This window comes from Stenella coeruleoalba (genome assembly GCF_951394435.1).
Source record: "Stenella coeruleoalba genome assembly, chromosome: 6".
In the NCBI taxonomy this organism is placed as follows: domain Eukaryota; kingdom Metazoa; phylum Chordata; class Mammalia; order Artiodactyla; family Delphinidae; genus Stenella; species Stenella coeruleoalba.
This window is the reverse complement of record NC_137151.1, coordinates 6,169,044-6,190,570: the sequence shown is the minus strand read 5'-3', so window position 1 is coordinate 6,190,570 and position 21,527 is coordinate 6,169,044. Positions and strand designations below refer to the sequence as shown.

Genomic DNA, 21,527 nt, shown 5'->3' with positions numbered 1-21,527 from the left:
TAAGTCAACAGTATTGTACCAATGCCAGTCTTTTCATTTCAAAAATGTACTAGAGTCATGTAAGATGTAATGATTTGGGGAAGCTGGAAAAAGGGTACATGGGAAATTTCTGTACTACTTTTCCAACTTCTTGTGAGTCTTGAATTATTTCAAGATAAGCATTTTAAAAAATAAGGGTGGTGTAGAGGTAAGGATTATTCTGGAATTAAAGACAATTAAAAGATAAAATAGGGCTTCCCTGGTGGCACAGTAAGAATCCGCCTGCCAATGCAGGGGACACGGGTTCGAGCCCTGGTCTGGAAGATCCCACATGTTGCAGAGCAACTAAGCCTGTGCACCACAACTATTGAGCCTGCACTCTAGAGCCCGTGAGCCCCAACTACTGAAGCCCACGTGCCTAGAGCCCGTGATCCGCAACAAGAGAAGCCACCACAATGAGAAGCCTGTACACTGCAACAAAGAGTAGCCCTCACTCGCTGCAACTAGGGAAAGCCCATGCACAGCAATGAAGACCCAACACGACCAAAAAAAAAGAGATAAAATAACCAGAGACATCAGCAAAAATATATGAGACTTAGGATCTCTGAAAATTCCCTTTCATAAAAGCAACAAAAAACTGGCAAAAAAAAAAAAAGAAAGTCAGAAACAACTTTTTCAGAACTCCTAGAAATTAACCAAAGGCTTTCAACAATCTGGCAAAACTATTCAAGAAAATAGGCTGAATCTTGGTAAGAACAGTAAACTTTGTGGTGTTTTAACTTGCACTGTTTCCATTCTTCCATTTCCAGCTCCACAGTAGACTTATCAGCCAACAGCCCACACTGACAGTGAAAACCAGCAGCCTTGCAGCTACCAGAGGGGTCAGAGCCACTACAAACCCTCTTTACCAAAGAATTACCATTATATGACCTGTCTGCTTGTTCCCATTTGCAAGGCTGTCTTATTTGACTTGACTTGGAGCTTGTCAGTGCAAACGACCTTTTCCCAAGGTGTGTTTTTGGAAAATATTAGAGGCAATCGATCAGTTTCCCAGCTGACTGAGAGGATGATAACAGTTGAAGCAAACAATAAGCTACCCAAAAAACGTGAAAGGAAAAACTGGAGAATGAAATATCCATAGGAGATTTGAACAGCTCTGACATATTTCCGGCAGTCTAGGAAGCAACACGCACATGTAGGGCTGTGTGCATACCCAGGGCTAAGCACACGCCCAGGGAAGAACTGAGAAGGCCCTAAGTCTCCCCTCTGGCTGACTGTGAGGCTCTGTGCAAGCAGGAAGAGAGGGCTTAGGCAGAGCTGTCAACTGCCTGCCTAAGTGTTGACAGGGTACCCAAGACACACACAGAGCTCTCTGGCAAACACATGGAGACTTATTGGTTCCAGGCATTGAAGAAAATCTGTTCTTTCATTAGCTGACTACAAAGTTAACCAAGTAGATTTCAGTGGCTGCATTAGACAAAGATATAGATTTTAAAGAATTAGTTCAGAAAAGTCACTAAACAACTACAATTACAAGGAACAGCAACAAACCTGGGGAGGGGTGGGAGTCTGATGTTCAGAGTTGCCACATTATATTGGTTGCCTAGAGAGCAACCAATGCGGACTGGAGGGATGTTACCAAAAACAAATGACACAGAGATCTATAGGTCCACCTTTATTCAGAGCTTTTCTATAGGTTTGGTGGAGAGTTTGAAATGAACTAGTGGCTGGCAGGGAAAACCTAAGCAAACATGAATAGTAGCCTTGTAGTATTGTATTATGTGACTTCTTTTAAAATTCAATTTTTATATCTATTTTTTAGCGTCTGGATTTACTTTCTAAATCTACTGTTTTCTAAGATTTCAACTTTTCTTAATGTTTTGTTTTGAATTAGTATTCACGTTTCGAAAGATGTATTGAGAAGTCTCCTTCCTCTAACCTACCCACTACCATCTCTACACAACACCCGTCTATTTCAGTATTTCAGTGAATCTAAGTTGCCAACACTATACAATACACCAATATTTTGTGAACAACTTAAAAATACACTATTTAATGATAGGATATTAACATGCAGTCAATTTAAAGTTATATATTGATTTCAGAGATGTTGACATGTATATGTTTGATCTTACTTGTATCACAGCATGTTCTGTATGGTTTTTGTTTTGTTTCTTTTAAAATTTTTGTTCACTTTTTTCATTTCCACCCTCTATGCCTACACTGTTTTTTAACTGTACTTCATTCTGTGATGGTTTCTTCTAGATCTTTACTGAATTCTGTCCACTCACGTATCATCTCTTTACGTTTTCTCATTTATTCTTGGGAGTCTTTGTATTTCATCCTTGTGTTCTGTTTCATAAAAGTGGTGGCTATTTTGTTAAGTAATTTCTATTCACAGTCAAATATTCTGTTATAAATTTCATCTGTTCCCTGTAAATGTTTTTCTGGTGAGTGTTCTCAGCGAACAAACTAGTATATTTTGTTGCTTTTTTCCTACTTTTTAAACTTATTTTCCCATCAATCCTTCTGTTATTACTCGTCGGTAAATGAGTTGGGCTATTCCAAGAAACAGCCATTTACGTGAGACTCCTTGGGCGTGGGAGGGTAGGAAAACTGCTCTTTCAGCTGGTTGCTTTTCACAATCCAAATACTCTCTTCTTTCAGGTGCCACAGAAACAGACTGCCAACTGCAAAAAAAGGCCAGCCTGGTGCCTGTATGGGGCCCACTCCACAGCTTCTCTGAACCATACTAAGCCCAGGAAAGAGTCTACAACAGCCCCTCCTCACCCAAGTTTCTGCACGTTTTTCTCACAAGGGATAAACTTTTGTACTGATACATCACAGTGTGCTCTTCACCTTCATGAACTCCTTTTTTTCTACCACTTTAAAAATAACTCCATATGCTACTTTGTTTAAAAAAAAAATCTTATACAACTGAAAATAAGTGTATTACGTTTGCAAATTTAATATCTGGTGTTGGCAAGAATGTGCAGGAAATGGGAACACATAGCTTGTAAGCATGTAAAAAGGTAGAGTGATTGGAAATCAGAATTTAAACTGCACGTTTACTTTGACCCATCAATGCTACTTCCAGAAATCTATCCCTGAGAAATGTCTGCAACGAGGCTCAATGATAGATAATGAGATTCACTGCAGTAATGTTTATTACAGTGATAAATGGAAATAACTTAAATGTTCATTAATTGAGGACTTAATTATGGCACCAGCCTATCTGGGAACAGCACACAGTACAGGAATACAGTCTCCTTTTCTGGTTTTGTACTTTCCTGACCTCTAAAGATGGTTATGTCCTAAGGTGTGGTCCTCGTACCACTTCTCTATTTATACTCACTGTCAATGGGAGCTTTTCCACTCTCAAGGTGTTAAAGCACACATACAACATACCTTAGAGATAATGCAGGCTTGGCTCCAGACCACTGCAATAAAATGAATATCGCAATAAAGCGAGTCACACAAATTTTTTGGTTGCTCAGTGCATGTAAAAGTTGTGTTTACACTATACTGTAGTCTATTAAGTGTGTAACAGCATTATGCCTGAAAAAACACAATGTACATGCCTTAATTGTAAAAAATACTTTTTTGCTATAAAAAGCTAACCATCACCTGAGCCTTCAGGGAATCACAGCAGTGACATCAGAAATCACTGATTACAGATCACTATAGCGGATATAACAATAATGAAAAAGTTTGAAATACGGTGAAAATTACCAAAATGTGACATAGAGACACAAAGTGGGCAAATGCTGGGGAAAAAAAAAAAAGGCACTGATAGAGTTGCTTGATGTAGGCCTGCCATAAACCTGCAATTTGTAAAAAATGCAGTATCTGTGAAGCACCATAAAACAAGGTATGCCAGTATCTGCTTTAATTCCCAAATCTTAATCAGCAGCATGGACCTCCATCTTCAATTCCAGAATTGTATATACTTCAGAAATATATACCCAGCTATGCACGTGACATCTCCACTTCGGTGTGTTTAACCACTTGGATATCTCAAAATAAAATATCTGAAAGTAAACTCCTGATTTCCCCCTTGCTATTTCTCACTTCAGAAAGGGTAATTCCTTATCTGTAGTTGCTCAGGCAAAAATTGGTAGCTATCATTGCCTCCTTCCCTTTCTCTCCACTCAGAAAATTCTGACAGCTGTACCTTCAATACATATTGAGAATCTGAACTTTTCTGAAGACTTTTACTACCTCCATGCTGGTCCAAGCCATTAAGAGAGTCTAAGGTTTTATAATCTCCTACTTGGTCTCACTGCTTCCACTCTTGTCTTCTTTCAGTTGATTGTCAGCACAGCAGCCAGAGCAATCCTTTTAGAAATAAGTCAAATCATGTCACTCCTATGCCTTAGCCCTCGGATGGCACTCCTGTCTCACTCAAAATAAAATCCAAAGGATTTTGAATGGCCCACAAAGCCCTGTATACGTAATCTGGCTCTCATTGTTATCTCTGAACCATTTTGTACAACCCTGCCCCTCATTCTAGGCTGCTCTCCCTTGCTGCTCCTTGTTTATTCCTAAAATACAGACAGTGCTTACTTCGCACAACACTGATACGTGTGACTTTCACATACATACGTGAAACTGTATTCCCCCAGTCCCCCACCAACACTGTTCGAATTTCAGTTACTACAGTATAATTATTAACTGTGAGTAACTTCATAAAGTGCAAACTTTGCTACTAGCTCTTCGGTCCACAAATCACTCTGTAACTTACAGACATGCACATCGCACATCACTTCTTTCGAAGTATGTCGTTGACTGATTACTGCACATCTACTTCTCAGTTCATGCAGACGGCGAAGTGTGTAGTTGTGCTGTCTAGTTTCCTTGTGATAAACCCAGGTGAAATTTTACAAAAATGAACGACTGAAAGAGAACTGGCCAACAGTGATGAAAATGCAGAAAAAAATGTGATAAATCTAGAAGTAAAATGGGATGTGATTAGAAGATCTGGAAATGGCAACAGCAAAGATAATTTAGGATGAGACCTAGGCTTGTATGAAGCTATGGCTTGGACCACACTGAGAAAGTCCAATGAATATAAAAAAGGTGGTAAAGTCATTTTACTGTAAGCCACTATAGTGAAACGGAGTATTTACTTCCATTCTGGATTGAAGGCTGTAAAAAAAACCCCACAACAACCCAATCACTCAGACCAAAATGTTGAATTAACTGCCACATTGAAAGAAGATGGAAATTACAGGGAGGATTAAAAAAACCAAAAAACCAAAGCCTTTTACAGCCAATAAAGGCTGGATTCACTTTTTCAATAGTCAGCATTAATTTGATTAATGTAAGCTATCTGGTGAAACTGCTAGCACAGATGAAGATGCTGCTGTGGAATGTGCACCCAGATTCCAAGGATTAGTTAAGGAAGATGGTTTGATAAAAGGATAAAGATGTCCCTGGAAGTGATGCCGGCAACAACCTCACATTAAAGGAACTTCTGGAAATAATTTACAACACTGAAAAGACAAAGGACAGGGACTTCCCTGGTGGCACAGTGGTTAAGAATCCGCCTGCCGGACTTCCCTGATGGAGTAGTGGTTAAGAATCCACCTGCCAATGCAGGGGACAAGGGTTTGAGCCCTGGTCCGGCAAGACCCCACAGGCCGCGGAGCAACTAAGCCCATGTGCCACAACTACTGAGTCCCGTGTGTCACAGCTACTGAAGCCCGCGCACCTAGAGCCCGTGCTCCGCAACGAGAGAAGCCACCGCAATGAGAAACCCGTGCACCACAACGAAGAGTAGCCCCCACTCGCCGCAACTAGAGAAAGCCTGTGCACAGCAATGAAGACCCAACACAGCCAAAAAATAATAAATAAATAAATAAATTCTTAAAAAAAAATCCGCCTGCCAATGCAGGGGACACGGGTTTGATCCCTGGTCTGGGAAGACCCCACACGCTGTGGAGCAACTAAGCCCATGTGCCACAACTACTGAGCCCACGTGCCACAACTACTGAAGCCTGCGCTCACAGTAATGAAGACCCAATGCAGCCAAAAGAAAAAAAAGACAGGATAAAATGTCAGGGCAGACCCAAACTTAGAAAGGAGTATGACAATTCACCAAAGCATAGAAGGACTCTTGCTCTGTATTGTAAGTTATTCAATGTGAATAAGGGAAGCATTGTTCCAACTACAGTCGTCCCTTAATATCCACCCCCGCGGATACCAAAATCCATGGATACCTGTGGATGCTCGAGATGTGGAACCCTTAGATACAGAGGGCCAACTGTACTCTTGATTAGCTTTTATTTATTTATTTCTTTTTTCTTTTTTTTTTTTTTTTTTTTTTTGGCTATGCTGCGCAGCTTGTGGGATCTTAGTTCCCGACCAGGGTTTGAACCTGGGCCCTCAGCAGTGAAAGCGTGGAGCCCTAACCCCTGGACCGCCAGGGAATTCCCACTTGATTAGCTTTTAGAAAGAAATAAAACACTTTAATTCTCAGCACTTCTGATGTTCAAATTACAGTGTACTAAGTAAATTTTAGTTTTACTATGTTTTTCATTTCCCTATATATTTTAACTGACAGTTAAGAGAGTTTTTGATATGTTCACAAATGTTTTTAAGGTCACAGAACAGTTATAAATAACCATGCACAGTTTCCGTTTACGTGGTTATTTGCACATTCCTGCACTAATGTACAAAGTGGTGACTGCAAATACTCCTACCTCAAAGTCTTAGTCCCTGCTCTTTCCTCTGCCTGACAGTCTGACATCAGGGAGCATGTGGCTTATTCCTCCATGCTCTTAAAGCCTCTGCTCAGAGAGGCCTTTCTATAAGTCATCACCCCTTCCTCCCATCACTTATATTCCATTTACACTGTTTTCTTTTTCTTCACGTATTTATTATTTCTCTACACTCACTAGATAGTAAGCTTAAGGAGAACGGACACTTTCAGTCACTCTTATATCCTCAGATTCTAAAATGATACTTGGCACACACATGGCATTCATAAATTTTTTTTGAAGTTTTATGAAGAAGTAGATCTAAATATATTAACATGGTAAGCTATTACAGATATAAGTATAAAATGCAGTATATAAAACAATCAACAAAATCCTGTTTTTAAGAATCTATCAATCTATCTACACGTGTATGTAGAAAAAGACGTGGAAAGATGCCTAACAAAACTTTAACCAATCAACATTACTCTGGGGGAGTGCGACTGGCGGGGGGGTGGAGAATAGGACGATTTTCTCTTTATACCTTAAATATTTTTATATTGTCTCATTTTCTTTTCCAAAATATTACTTTTAGAATCAAGGAGATAAAGAGTAAAGAAAACGGAATGCATTAAGTATTGTCACGATGCCATTTTCGATAGCAACAATAACTGGTGTTTACTGTGAGGCAGGCTCTGTTCCAAGTGGATTCAATACACAAGGAGCCTAGGAGGCAGGTGCTGTAAGTATGCCCACTTCATAAATGAGGTAAATAACGGTCAGAGAGGCTGAGAAGCGTGTCCAGATCTCATAGCTAGAAAATGGTTCTTTCAGATGCACACACTAGTGGTTCTTTTTAGAGGCAAATGATGTGAAGTCTGCGACATGTATTAGACTTTTCTGTCCTCAATGATGTGCTCACCCTGCAGGCCTAGGCGACCCAGACGTACTCCGCATAGAGCTCTCCACTCGAGGGCTAGCCACTTCAGGAGGCTGAGGAGGAATGAGGGTTTTCCGAACTGCCATTCTGAAAGAGTAAAGAGACAAACCCAGACGGCATTAAAGGATAAGAACGACACATTTGCTAAGTGTACCTATGGCTAGGTATTTTTTAATGGATTTTCAAATTTTACCAAAGTAATGAAGGCAGATTATTTAAAAAACCAAATAGTACTAAAACGCTTTTAATAACATACAGCAGATCCCTTCCCCCTGCCTCCCCACTTCCTGCCTGTCTCTCTTCAGGAAGCAACCATTGCGACTCTTTTACCTGCTTCTTCTACCTTCTACCTACATATCTCCTTTGTACTTAATATTAAAATTTAGGGACTTCCCTGGTGGTGCAGTGGTTAAGAATCCGCCTGCCAATGCAGGGGACACGGGTTCAATCCCCGATGCCGCAGAGCAACTAAGCCCACGTGCCACAAGTACTGAGTCTGCTCTAGAGCCCACGAGCCACAACTACTGAGCCCACACGCCGCAACTACTGACGCCCTCGCACCTAGAGCCTGTGCTCCGCAACGAGAAGTCACCGCGATGAGAGGGCCGCACACCGCAATGAAGAGTAGCCCCCCTCACCACTAGAGAAAGTCCACACGCAGCAATGAAGACCCAACGCAGCCAAAAAAAATAAATATATAAAACATAAATAAATAATAAAAAAATTTAAAAATAAAATAACATTTAAATCTGTTTAGCAGTTACAATCATTATTGTACCTATGTATTTATATTGACCTGAGGAACTGAGTGAAAACAGTTGATCAAGGTAGCTAGTGATCAACTGTGTCATGCAGTAGACAGGCCACACGTGGCTCCGACTGACCACTAACTACTGGAGCTTAGCAATGTGGAAGTCATAAGTGATCTTGACACATTTAGTTTTGGCGGAGTGGTGCAAGCAAATGCTAGAAGAGTCGTCTGAGACGAAACGGCTAGAACATACCACTTTGCAATGCCTAACTGTGAATGGATCCAGACACTGATCGTAAGACTGCTAACATCTCAAAAAGGTTGACTTCCACACAGCATACTTCTCCTGATAAAAAGACTAAACCACCAACTTAGGAAGGAGTCTTGCCAAAAGGGGAGAAAAAGTGAAGTTCACCAAGCCTTTAGATTCAAGTAACAACTTAGAGAAAATGTGGAGGAGAGAAAAACAAGTGAAACCAGACAATGGGGGCAGGGGGTTGGATTGTGTTCCCTAATATGACCCATCCGAGTCCTAACCCCTGCTACTCGCGAATGTAAAAAAAATAGGGTCTTTGCCAACGTAATTAAGTAGATAAGATCATTCTAGACTTAGGGCAGGTCCTAAATCCAATGATCGGTATCCTTTCAACAGAAAGGAGAGGGAGATTTGAGACACACAGACACAGAGGGAAGGCCATGTGGATATGGAAGCAGAGGTTGGAGTGGTGCATCCACAGGCCAAGCAACACAAAGGACCGCCAAGAGCCACCAGAAGCTGGAAGAAGGGCACGGCGTGGATCCTCCCTGAGAGTGTTCAGAAGGAACCAACCCTGCCGACGTGTTGATTTCAGACTTCTAGTCATCAGAACTGTGAGAATAAACTTTTGTTGTTTTAAGCCACCAAACTTGTGGTAATTTGTTATAGCAGCCCTAGGGAACTAACAGAATGGGGATGCAATCGACAAATTCAGGGAGAGAGTTGGGAGGGGAGAGGAAAACTCTACAGGACAAAAGACCAAGTTTCTTCAACAGACAAACTGCAAGGAAAAAAGAAATGGAGGTAACATATATTAGAAGAGTCTTAATAGACATATCGACCAATCGTAATGTGTGTACCTTATCAGAATACAGACTCAAATAAATAATATAACAAAACAAAATTTGTGACATTTGAGATCACTGGAAGTTTGAACAATGACTAAATATTTGATAACATTATGGGGTTATAACACTTTTTAAAGTATGTATTTCAATAAACACATGCTGAAATATATACGAATATATACAAACAAAATGATGTGTTCCCTATGATTTGCTTCAAAATAATATGGTGGAAAGTGGTGGAAAGGCATACAGATAAAACATGAACTGATAAGTTAATAACTGAAGTTGAATGATAGGTATAAATTCAGATGTTCAAATCTGTATTATGTTTAAACCTTCCACAATAAAAAGTAAGAAATAAACAAAAAAGCAAGACCACTCAATCCCCCATTCCTCAGTACAAACAAACCCTCCAAACCCCTAAAGAGATACACTACTATAAACCCACAGAATGACCAAACTTAAAAAAGAGTGCCAAATAACAAGCGTCGATGATGATGAAGGCAAGGACCCCACTGCTGGTGAGAGTGTAAATGGGTACAAACACCTGGACAAACTGCTGGCGTTCCCTGCTGGAGCTGAAAATGAGCACAGCCCACAGCCCAGCAAATCCCCTCCGAGGTACATAACAGCACTGCATTTATGGATGCATCAAAGGTGATGTACAGAGATGTTCGGGGTAACATTATGGCCCTAAACTGGAAATAACCCAAATATCCATGGTTAAACTATGGTCTTCTCAGACAAGAGCATTTTATATAACCATAAAAAAAGTTACAATTATATGCACTAACATGGATCAATCTCCCAAAATCAAGTGAAAGAAGGTGGACTCACACAAAAAATGTATATGATTCTATGGGAGCTCAAAAGAGGCAAAACAAATCCATAGGGTAAAAAGAAAAACTGAAAAAAAAAAAAAAAGAAAAACTGGTTAGTAATCTTTGGGAGAAAGTGCTGGTAATGTCCTGTTTCTTAACCGATACAGCAGTTATACGTTTGTGCTGACTCATTACACTGTACATACATTATCCGTGCAGTTTTCTATACTTCAGTGAAAGTGCTGAAAGAAAGAGAGACTGGAAGAAGTGGGGCTAGCAAACAGAGACAACGCCTTCATTTTCATTGCAAACAGGAGCAAAAAAATGGGGCAGAGAGTGGAGCAAAGTGGAAGAAATGATAACAAGTTTATACTTGTTTATGTGAAGGATCCACTAACAAGAAAAAACTGACGGAGGAGAGAGGCACAAGAGCTGGAGCAGTTCTCACGGAGGTGAGACGGGCGGCAGTCAGGCGCTCTGGAGAGACGCCCTGAGAGCTCAGCTCTGAGTGATGAGCCCACCACTGAGAGATGGAGGCGGAGCTGGAGACAGAGGCAGGCAGGCAAGCATGTGACAGCTAGCTTGTGAACTTCTCTTCTGTGTGTTTCCATTTTCTCAAGAACGTAGCAGAAAGAAAAAAGTAGGTGGGCACATTTATTAGCTACAAGTGAACGTAGGAGAGGAGGCGTGGAAGTCTGGAAAGGAGCAGAGGTACACGGGTGTCTGGAGGAATGGCCAAGGAAAGCAGACTGTGCTGGTCCGCTGGGAGATCCCAGGGGAGGTGTGTGAGGTTAAGGCGGACGAGGCAACACTCTGCTGCACACAGGCAAGCGGCACAACACAAATTAAGCAGGACGCTGGATTTTAACTCTGACTTTGACAAAGTGAAGAGGACGACAGGGAAGCTGAGGCTGCACGCAAGGAAATGACTGCAACGCACCACAGACTCTGAACCAGGGAGGGCAGACAAAGAGGCCAGGAAAGGCAGTGAGGAAAAGTGAAAGGGTGGTAAGGACCAATAGACTGAAGGCTCCCAACTGGGTGTTGCTGGGAGTCGCTGCCAGGGACGTGGAAAGAGAGGCGGGCTGTGGGACCCTAGGGTACAGAAAAAGCTGCTGAACTTTTGTGCCGTGGAGTGCTAGCGCTCATGGGTGTGCCCTGCTGAGGGAGGGCGGATGCAGAGGATGCATTCAAGCAACTGAGAGGCCAGAGAGCTGGGAAATCATTTCTGTTTACATTAAAGTTGAAGATGGTATGACACAGCCAGACACTATGTACCTTCTGAAGGACAAACACAGACCCCAAATCAAACCTGAATCTGTCCCACAAGGTAGCCACCAGCCACATGGGGCTACTAAGCACTTGAAAGGTGACAAGTGCAACTGATGAGCATGATTTTTAACAATATTTCATTTAAACTAATTTGAATTTAAAAACTGGTACTTGATTCAGTTACTGGAAAACTTTTCAGTATGTCTGGATTAAGCTGGCTATGTGAAACTACTTTTTCAATTGCAAATTTTATGAAATCTAAATACAGGCCAGGAAGCATGTCCACTGTTGAGAAGGATGGGCCTGAAAGTGGCAGTGAGGCCCAAAGAGGACAGCCACCCCACTTCCAGGCCCAGTGACAGGATGGAATGGGGAGGGAGAGATAGCCACCACCCTGGGGAGAGTCGAGGAAGTCGAGAGCCCGAAGAAGAGCCAGGTTCCAATTAAAGCAAGAAGCCATGCTCAGAGAAGAGGTCAGGCCACAGGGGACTGAGATGATGACGGACGATCTCAGAGGGCACAGCAGAAGGGACTTTGGAGGTGACTAAGCATGGGAGAAGGGCCAGATCTCATTTTGTCCAGTGCTGTGAAATTTCAAAATATTTTACCGTGGTGCCAGTTTGTATCCATTGCCATCTACTGTACCAAGCATTTCATGGTTCGTTAAAATAGGAAACTCCTACCCTTCGGTTTTGGTGATTTTCTATGAATTATTTTTAAGTCGTCCTCTTCTCTTCTCTGATCTGTCTTGCTGAAACCCCATCACTTGGAGACAGGATCTCCTGAACTGGTTCTTTAAATTTTGGGTCTTTTCTCTCCTATTCTCTCTCTCTTTGTCTTTTTGCTCTACTTATGAGAGATTTCCTCAATTTTACTTTTCAAGTTTTCTACTGAGTTTTTGATTTCTGGACACATTCTTGTTCTCGGAATGTTCCTTTTGTGGAGCACGGCCTTCCTGTTTCATGGATGCAGTTTTCATTTGTCCTTTGAAGATGGTACTGACAGTGTCTGTCTCTGTTCATGTGTTCTTATGTTTTGTTTTTAGTTTTATTCCCCTTGCCTAGCCTCTGCATCTTCCGAGCTGCTTTTTTCAGTGTGTTCGCTGTGGCTTCTACCTTGCATTGTTAGAAGAACCCTCAGATACCTGATATGCTTGGCTGCACGCTCATGACGAGTGGGGGGACTAAAAAGCCGGTTGGAAGCTCTGAGCTTGTGGCGGGGCTTGTTTACTTTAAGGGCAATCGGAGCCCTGTCCTTAGTGTCCTTAAACCCCTACTGTTGGTATCCTTAGCTCTTTCCCCTCGGGCTGGAACGGACCCTAGAAGCAGGGTACAGTCGTCTTCTCACTTTCTGTCAACAGAGTTAAATTCAGCTGCCAGGGTCGTGTCAGCCACGAGGGAGAAGTCTCAGCACTCCACACAGGCTTGGTCCCCTAATCCGTTTTTGGTACAGCACCATGCCCTTCACTGTGCTGGCTAATCCAGGTGGATACCCCCAGTTCTTCCCGCTCCTGGTCCTTTTGAAGATTCACAATTTAAACAAGGATGGTTCTCAGCGCTCTTCTCTGCAGACTTAACGTTCACCTTTTTCACGGCTAAGGGAGCGAGTGAGCACTTGCCTATTTGCTTTCCAGCTTCAAAGACTTGTTGCTGTTGTGTCTTCTCCTATTCTCCCCACCTCTGTGTGTTTATAATCTTTAAAAAAATATTTATTTATTTACTTACCCACTTACTTATTTTTGGCAATACTGTGTGGCTTGTGGGATCTTAGTTCCCCAACCAGAGATGGAACGTGCGCCCTTGGCAGTGAAAGCGCGGCGTCCTAACCACTGGACCACCAGGAAATTCCCTACGGTCTTTTTTTTTTTTTTTTTTTTTTTTTTTTGTGGTACGCAGGCCTCTTACTGTTGTGGCCTCTCCCGTCACGGAGCACAGGCTCTGGACGCACAGGCTCACGGGCCCAGCCACTCCAAGGCATGTGGGATCTTCCCGGACCGGGGCACGAACCCGTGTCCCCTGCATTGGCAGGCGGACTCTCAACCACTGCGCCACCAGGGAAGCCCCCCTACAGTCTTTTTAAAAAGCCTCTTACTATAAGTTCTGTAGGGTTTTGAGAGGAAGAGAAATTTAGAAGTGCATATTCAATCTGCCATCTTAACTACAAGCTCTGCCTTGTGTTTTCATTAATATGGCTACTGTGTCATGGACTGACTTAGGATTAAGACAGAGACTCTGGTCTCTGCTATGGCAGAGCACATACCTTCCCGCCTATGACCCACCAACTCAGAAGCTTATACGACAACACAGAACACTATTTGCTACTAAATATGACCCTTAATACACTTGGGAGACTGCCTGCCCCGAGCAACAATTCATTTAGGACGATGAGGAAAAAATACACAGCACACATTACTGTGCCTAGCTAGACAAGCCTGAAGAGTTCACTTCAAGCTACTTTAGGGGTTCTAGGGTTAAACTCTCAGAACCAGAGAGAACTCCTAAAAGTACGTAATATGCAACACATGCTTACAAACTGACACCCAACTGACTCCTGGATTCTTACCATCCTGCAGTCTGAGCTTGGCCAGGCTCTACTGAATAACCCGGCGGTCAAGTTATTTTGGAGGAAATTGAGTTTGCTATCAGCACTGGATTACTGCCTACTGTTTACACCAATTACCTCCAGAATTAGCGGTGTCCTTTGGCACTTCTGGATCTACTCACCCATCTGTGGCAGGTTTCTTCCGGAGTATACTTGGCCGTGGGGACGAGCCCTGGGCTGGAGCGTTGGTGCTCGCACTCTGGCTGTGAGTCTGCACCACAGTTGTTGCTGCTGGAGCGGCACTGAATGGGTTGCTAAGAGGGTTGGCTACAATTGTGGCTCCATCTGCCAACACCACTGCTGGAGGACAGGAAAGAGCAATGAAGAGAAGGAAACGGAAGTAACATCACTAAAATGTCACGTAAGACAAAAAACAACGATCAGACCACCACAATCAAGAGTATCCATGTTAGGACTGTCCAATTTCAAGAAGATGAGGGATAAGGACAAAAGCAGATGGCAAACTGGGGAGGTTACAAAGTCTACTGATGCACGATTAAGAACGTCTTTTCTTTGCTCTACAATCATAATTACTAATAAGTGAGATGAGATACATAAAGTATATAGTATACTGCAAGAAATGTTCTGCTACAGTTTTTTGGTGATATACCACCACCTCTCAATTCCTAATAATGGTACCAACATTCCAGTCTATCTTTACAGCTTTACAAACAACTCCAAAAAAAATCTTAGGGAATTTCCTGGGGGTCCAGTGCTTAGGACTCCGCACTTCCACTGCCAGGGCCCAGGTTCAATCCCTGGTCGGGGAACTAAGATCCCGCAAGCCACGCAGCACGACCAAAAGGTAAAAAAGAAAAAGAAAATCTTGAAATGGAATGAGAACACTAGTCTTATGAGGTGAATGTACTCCCTCAACTAAGAGCTCTTTTAGAACGCTTCTCCCCACGTGCAAGCGCACGTTAGGCTGTTTATGTACGTAGTTTCTAATGCTTACAAAGACCCTGACAGGTAAGTTCTAAGCAACTCATGTTACAAAGAGAAAATTAAGGCCTAGCAAGCTTACCTGAGACCACAAAGCCAGCAACTGGCAGAACCATGATTCAAACCCTGTGTACCTTTTCCCTCCACACCAACTTCCATGTAAAAAATTAAAATTACCTGAAGTCTTTCCTTCAGGCTGAGGCTGCTGGGTCCCTATTGGTGCAGGCTGAAGTCCTTGGGTGCTGATTGGGGTTGCTGAGTGAATGCCCTGTGTGCCTATGGGGGCTGGCTGGATCCCTGGGGTCCCAATGGGAGCTGGCTGGATGCCCTGTGTACTGATGGGGGCTGGCTGGATCCCTTGGATATGTCGAGCGTGGGATGCATCCACTGTCATCAACTGCATGGGGTTCAGGTGGACTGTGGACGCCACCCCGACTCCAGTCTGAGCCGTGATGGCAGAGTTTGGAGCCTGAGCTGAAACTAAAAATGATGCAAAAAGTGACAAAAATGTTAGCTTTGATTGGCACAGTCCACATAAGGAGAAAAACACTCAAATCAAAACAATTTTTCCACTGTTCAAGATCTAAACTCTCAGTTAAAAAAAAAAAGTGCTACGTAAACTCTATACGTTGAGGCTTCCCCCCCACTACTTGCACCAATTTGATACGATCTCTGCAGATTGCTAGAAATAGCATTAAAATGAGAAAAAAGCAATCATTTATTAAAAGCCAAATGTGAGCCAGGCAACTATGTAAGTAATTAATATAAAACTTCTGAGATACATCCATGCCTCCAGGTCAAGAATCTTTGCTTTAATTGATAGAACCACTATCACAGGCACTTCTGAAATACAGTAGTTGCGGATTTTAAATTCCAAAATATGCACTGAAGAGAGAAGTAACTTGTCCTTTTATCTATCAGGCAAACATATCATCTGTGTATATTAAAAACAAACAAACAAAACTGAAAACAAAAACATTCCCAGGAAGCGACAAAAAAAAGAAGGGATTTCTCACTGTTTGTGGAAAGAAAACAAACAAACAAAAGACTTTTCTTCTCGGTCATCAAAACAATCTGGAAAAAGATATACGTATCCCCATGTTCACTGCAGCATTATTTAGAATAGCCAAGATATGGAAACAATCTGTGTCCATTAGTGGATGAATGGATAAAAAAGATATGGTATGTATATCCATACACACATAATGGAATATTACTCAGCCATTAAAAAAGAAAAACCCGAAATACTGCCATTTGCGACAACATGGATGGACCTAAAGGGTATTACGCTTAGTGAAATAAGTCACAAAGAGAATGACAAATACCATATGATCTCACTTATATATGGAATCTAAAATGCAGAAAACAAAAATAAACCAAGCTCTTGGATACAAAGAACAGACTGGTGGGTGCCATAGGTAGGGGTGGAGAGTGGGCGAAATGGGTAAAGGTGGCCAAAAGGTACAAACTTCCAGTTATAAGATAAATAAGTCATGGGGACGTAATGTACAGCATGACGACTATAGTTAGCAATACTGTATTGTATATTTGGAAGTTGCTAAGAGAGTAGATCTTAAAAGTTCTCATCACAAGAAAAACAATCTCTAACTGGACGGTGACAGATGTTAACTAGACTTGTGGTGATTATTTTGCAATATATATAAACATTGAATCATTAGGCTGTACATGTGAAACTAATATATGTCAATTACCTCAATTTTTAAAAAATAATCTAACTGAAAATGTTTTTTAACCATAGAGATAAAGATTTAAATTATTATTATGCATAAGAAAAGTATAGTGAAAAGTTACTACGTGTAAATTTATAGTCATGGCTATATTGTAATTCTTCCTTTGAAAAATATATACATACACAATTTCCAGAGCATTATAGCTTCTTCCTGAAAAGTGTATCTGTGCTATTTCTGTTAAATAACAGGTTTTGGTCATTTGCCTGCTGTTGAACCTACAGTCTAGTCACCACTCCAAGCCTTTTTAAGATCCAATCTTATTTCACACTTTGTGTTCTCACTCACACTATGTTCCTGCCCAAACCAAACCACTCTGTTCTGACCACATACTCCAGCTAATACTTTATTCACAGACAGAAATGTGCTTTTCTCCAAACCCACTACGGCTCTGCCCTATACTTTCTGAAAGATGCTTTCCAAATGTCACTTCCTTCAGGAAATCACTCCTGACCTCCAACCCTACCTTCTCAAGTAGACATAACCTCTTACCTCAGAAGCAGCATGGCTTTGCTCAAGCCCCTCTTTTAAGATTTAGCATATTATAATATCTCTTCATGTCTAATCTTCCTACTAGACTCTAAGCTTATTGAAAGCTGTTTAAAAGTCAACTTTAAAAATAGAGCCTAGCATAGGAGCCTTAACCAGGACCTTACAAAAAATTAGGGTTTCAATAAATATTCAATAGGATACTGTAAGCTGGTTACTAAATCATTTTTTCATTTGTGTCCATCCATGTTTAGATTCACACGTCTGAGAAATAATATATTACCTCTCATCTGCACCAACAATGACAGTTTGATCCTGGAAGAAATAAAGTATTGAACGTACTATTCATTTTTCTGTGTCAGTATCTATCAGGGCTACAGCAGTGATGAAAGAAGAATAATGTAGAGAAACAGACGACTGGCAGGATCCCCAACACTTCAGACAGTGCTCTTATGATGGATTTTTACAATAAAGGTTTATATAGAATGATAGTGTCTGCATAGTTGATTCTAGGTCAAGAGAGACTCTGCGTGCCCTTTTCAGCTGGCTAGCATTCAGAGAAATACACAGTGGTCATGAATGACCTTCTCCATAAAAGCAAAATGACTGCACTGTTATAGAAGTTCTGTTATAGAATCATGTTATAGAGTTCTGTTATAGAACTTCACTGTTATAGAATTCAAGGTAGTAGATGAAGGAGAGAACCTGAAAGCAAGTGCTGTTACTGATAAAGAGACTTAAGAATTTTCAGCAGTTAGTGTAACACACACACGTGAAATTTACTTCCTAATTGCCAACATGCTTCTATGATACTTTTCGCATCCTACTTTTGGCAACAATCAATTAAACATTATTCTACTTTATAAGATTGTTAATTAAAAAACACTGTTATGAAGTTCCTTTAAAAAGAAAGTTTTGAAAAACAAACACCCCCCACCCCGCAAAAAAAAAAAAAAAAATCAAAACACACACATAGAACAATGTAGAGATGGAGGAACCTATTTTCAAAGCTATTTAAACCTCAGTATTGGGACTTGCCTGGTGGCGCAGTGGTTAAGAATCTGCCAATGCAGGGGACATAGGTTCAAGCCCTGTTCTGGGAAGATCCTACATGCCGCGGAGCAACGAGGCCCGTGCGCCACAACTACTGAGCTTGCGCTCTAGAGCCCAAGAGCCACAACTACTGAAGCGCGAGCACCTAGAGCCTGTGCTCCACAACGAGAAGCTGCTGCAAGGAAAAGCCTGCGCAGCTCAATGAAGAGTAGACCCGCTCACCACAACTAGAGAAAGCCTGCACACAGCAACGAAGACCCAACACAGCCAAAAATAAATAAATAAAATAAATAAATTTATATATATATTTAAAAAAAAAACCCTCAGTGTTTGAAAGTTTTAGACTAGCACTGTCCTAATGAAAATATAAGTCATACATGCAATTTTAGATTTTCCAGTAGCCACATTAATAAATTAAAACGCAGGCCAGGGCTTCCCTGGTGGCGCAGTGACGACGCAGGGGACGCGGGTTCGTGCCCTGGTCTGGGAAGATCCCACAGGCCACGGAGCGGCTGGGCCCGTGAGCCATGGCCGCTGAGCCTGTGCTCCACAACGGGAGAGGCCACAACAGTGAGAGGCCCGCGTACCACACACACACACACAAAAACACAGGCCAAATTAATTTTAATGACATATCTTGTTTAACTCAATATATCCAAAAATTATCATTTCAAAATATAATCACTATAAAAGTTATTAATAACATACTCTACATTCTCTTTTCCATATTATGTCTTCAAAATCCAGGGTACATTTTACTCTTAAAACACATCTCAATTCAGAGACTAAATTTCAGAAATATTCGATTTGTATTTTGATTCCATAAAATCTACAATTTTGAAAAAAGTAGTTGCATATCACTAAGTTGCACCAAACATATTTGAAATTTCTCTCATTTTAATTAAGTAAAACAAAAAATTCAGTTCTTCATTTGTGCCGGATCCGCTTCAAATGCTCAATGGCCACCATGTGGGCGCAGCTGCAGTCCTGGACGGCACAGCAGACAGGCAACGGCCACAATCTGACAACCTGGCTTTCTTATGCCTGAAGTGAGCTGAGGGTCTCACAGGAAAAGACTATACAAACCCTGAGGTTTAAGTAGCACTGTTTAGTCTGGATTGGCAAAAAGAACACTATTTACCGGACTGGATAGTGAATTTTGAGCACAACTGGACGAACATTAACAACACAACAAATATCCCACAAAACAATAGAAGCCTCGTAAGAGTGCAGCTTTATTCGTTTTTAACTGCACTTCCATTTTAAGGGATAACAAAAACTGTTAACATAATTATCCTCAGGGTGGGATAAAATCATGCTACTATCACTAATAAGTAACAACTTTTCCGATTTCAGGGGTGGTGATTTACAACCTTAAAGCTTCAGATTTCAGCCTTATCTGAATCTGAAAATAAAAGCTAGAGTAATTAAATCCATACTAGAAATATTCGCTGATCGATTTCTATCTCATTGCATGCAAAAATTAAAATGTTAAAAGGCATCTTAACAGTGGGGCTCATACCTGGATACTGTCGAATGGTGGACACAGAGCTGGTGATCGGGGTGTAGGTGTGAGCAGCCAGTGGGTATGCAGAAGGTGGGTACGTTGGCAGAAAGTACTGGAACTGAACAGGAACAGATGGTCTATAGATGGAACACAGATAATATGAACCAAAATGGTTTTTCTTCTTTCCCTTCAAATGATCCTATCCCCTACAAACTCTTTTTACTTTTAACTGCCATACTAACGTTTCCTAAATTGCATCCCAAACAATTATATCAAAGGATACAGACCTAGAGAGAGTAATACTTTAACACGGATGGACCTAGAGATGATCATACTAAGTGAAGTAAGTCAGAGAGAGAAAGACAAATACCATATGATGTCACTTACAGGTGGAATTGAAAATATGACACAAATGAACTTATTTACAAAACAGAAACAGACTCACAGACATAGAAAACAAATTTGTGGTTACCAAAGGGGAAAGAGGCGGGAAGGGATAAATTAGGAGTCTGCGATTAGCAGACACAAACTACTATACATAGAATAGATAAACAACGAGATCCTACTGTATCGCATATATATATATAAAAAACTGAATCACTTTGATGTATACCGGAAACTAACAACAACATTGTAAATCAACTGTACTTTGGTAAAAAAAGAAAAGAAAAGAAAAAAACTAATAAGCATTTCTATACGCCACAAAAATCAAACAAGAATATTTAAAAATGATCCAATTCTGAAATTACTTCATGTGCACTCCACCAGGTTCTCACTGTGGGGTGGGAGAAGGGAGATACAAATACGGAATGGGGGAGGTAATGGAGCTAGACCAGAGATACCAGAATGTACTTAGTTTTTAAAATGTTATATACTTCCTACCTCTCTGCCTGCTGAAAGGGCCTAGAAGTAGTGACAATCCAGTAACAACAAACAGAGCTAATGGCTAGATCTTAGTTTCTAAATGATGCAAAGGAACCAGGGCTCCTTGGAGAAATAGCAGATTCCAGGGCTCAGAGGGACCAAGTTCACGAAGAGTTTCAAGTATCTTAATGTGGTGAGAAGTAAGGAAGGGCCAGAATGACCAGGACATAGCAAAACCCAGGAACTAGTCTGAAGGGGCTCCCAAGGACGAACCTGGAGACAATTTGAGCCTCGAAATAGATGACAGTAATGGATTATAATTATGAATAAATAAAACCAAATCCACGAGCCCATGCAGATGTTCAAAAATAAAATACACAGAAAAATAAATAAATGGGGATAGATGAACTTTCTTTACATCAGAATGTCAACTGATAAATATCAACGAAATGATCGAACAAGTCACTATCTTGCAACAAGTCACTATCTTGCATCATACTGCAACCATCAACTGATTCAGCCAGGAATCATCAATAGAAGCAAAACTACGGAGTGAAAGCTTATAAGGACACTTATAGTCTCAAGGTATTTCCACACAAATTAGTTATTTACAAAAAAGAAAAGTACACCGTTACAGCAGAAAAATCTGGCATCACCTTCATTAAGTAATTAATATTGAGATAACTATTAATGGGACAAAGGGTGAGCATGAGCTCTCTGATGTAATAACAGTGAGAAGAACATATCACCTAATGGTA

General features: G+C 41.2%; 1 protein-coding gene across 9 annotated transcripts in view; it reads right to left on the bottom strand.

The window, feature by feature from the left end:
* Positions 1-21,527, bottom strand: part of SAP130 (Sin3A associated protein 130) — an 85,016-nt gene that overhangs the window by 38,498 nt on the left and 24,991 nt on the right. For 7 of the 9 annotated variants that reach the window (XM_079923971.1, XM_079923972.1, XM_079923974.1 and 4 more), the window contains 4 exons: positions 19,921-20,042; positions 15,286-15,588; positions 14,289-14,466; positions 7,600-7,704 (listed from right to left, as the gene is read on the bottom strand). In XM_079923971.1, the coding sequence (XP_079780097.1) occupies positions 7,600-7,704; positions 14,289-14,466; positions 15,286-15,588; positions 19,921-20,042 (708 nt within the window). The remainder of the gene's footprint in view (positions 1-7,599; positions 7,705-14,288; positions 14,467-15,285; positions 15,589-19,920; positions 20,043-21,527) is intronic. The other 2 variants (XM_079923973.1, XM_079923975.1) reach the window with 1 other exon arrangement.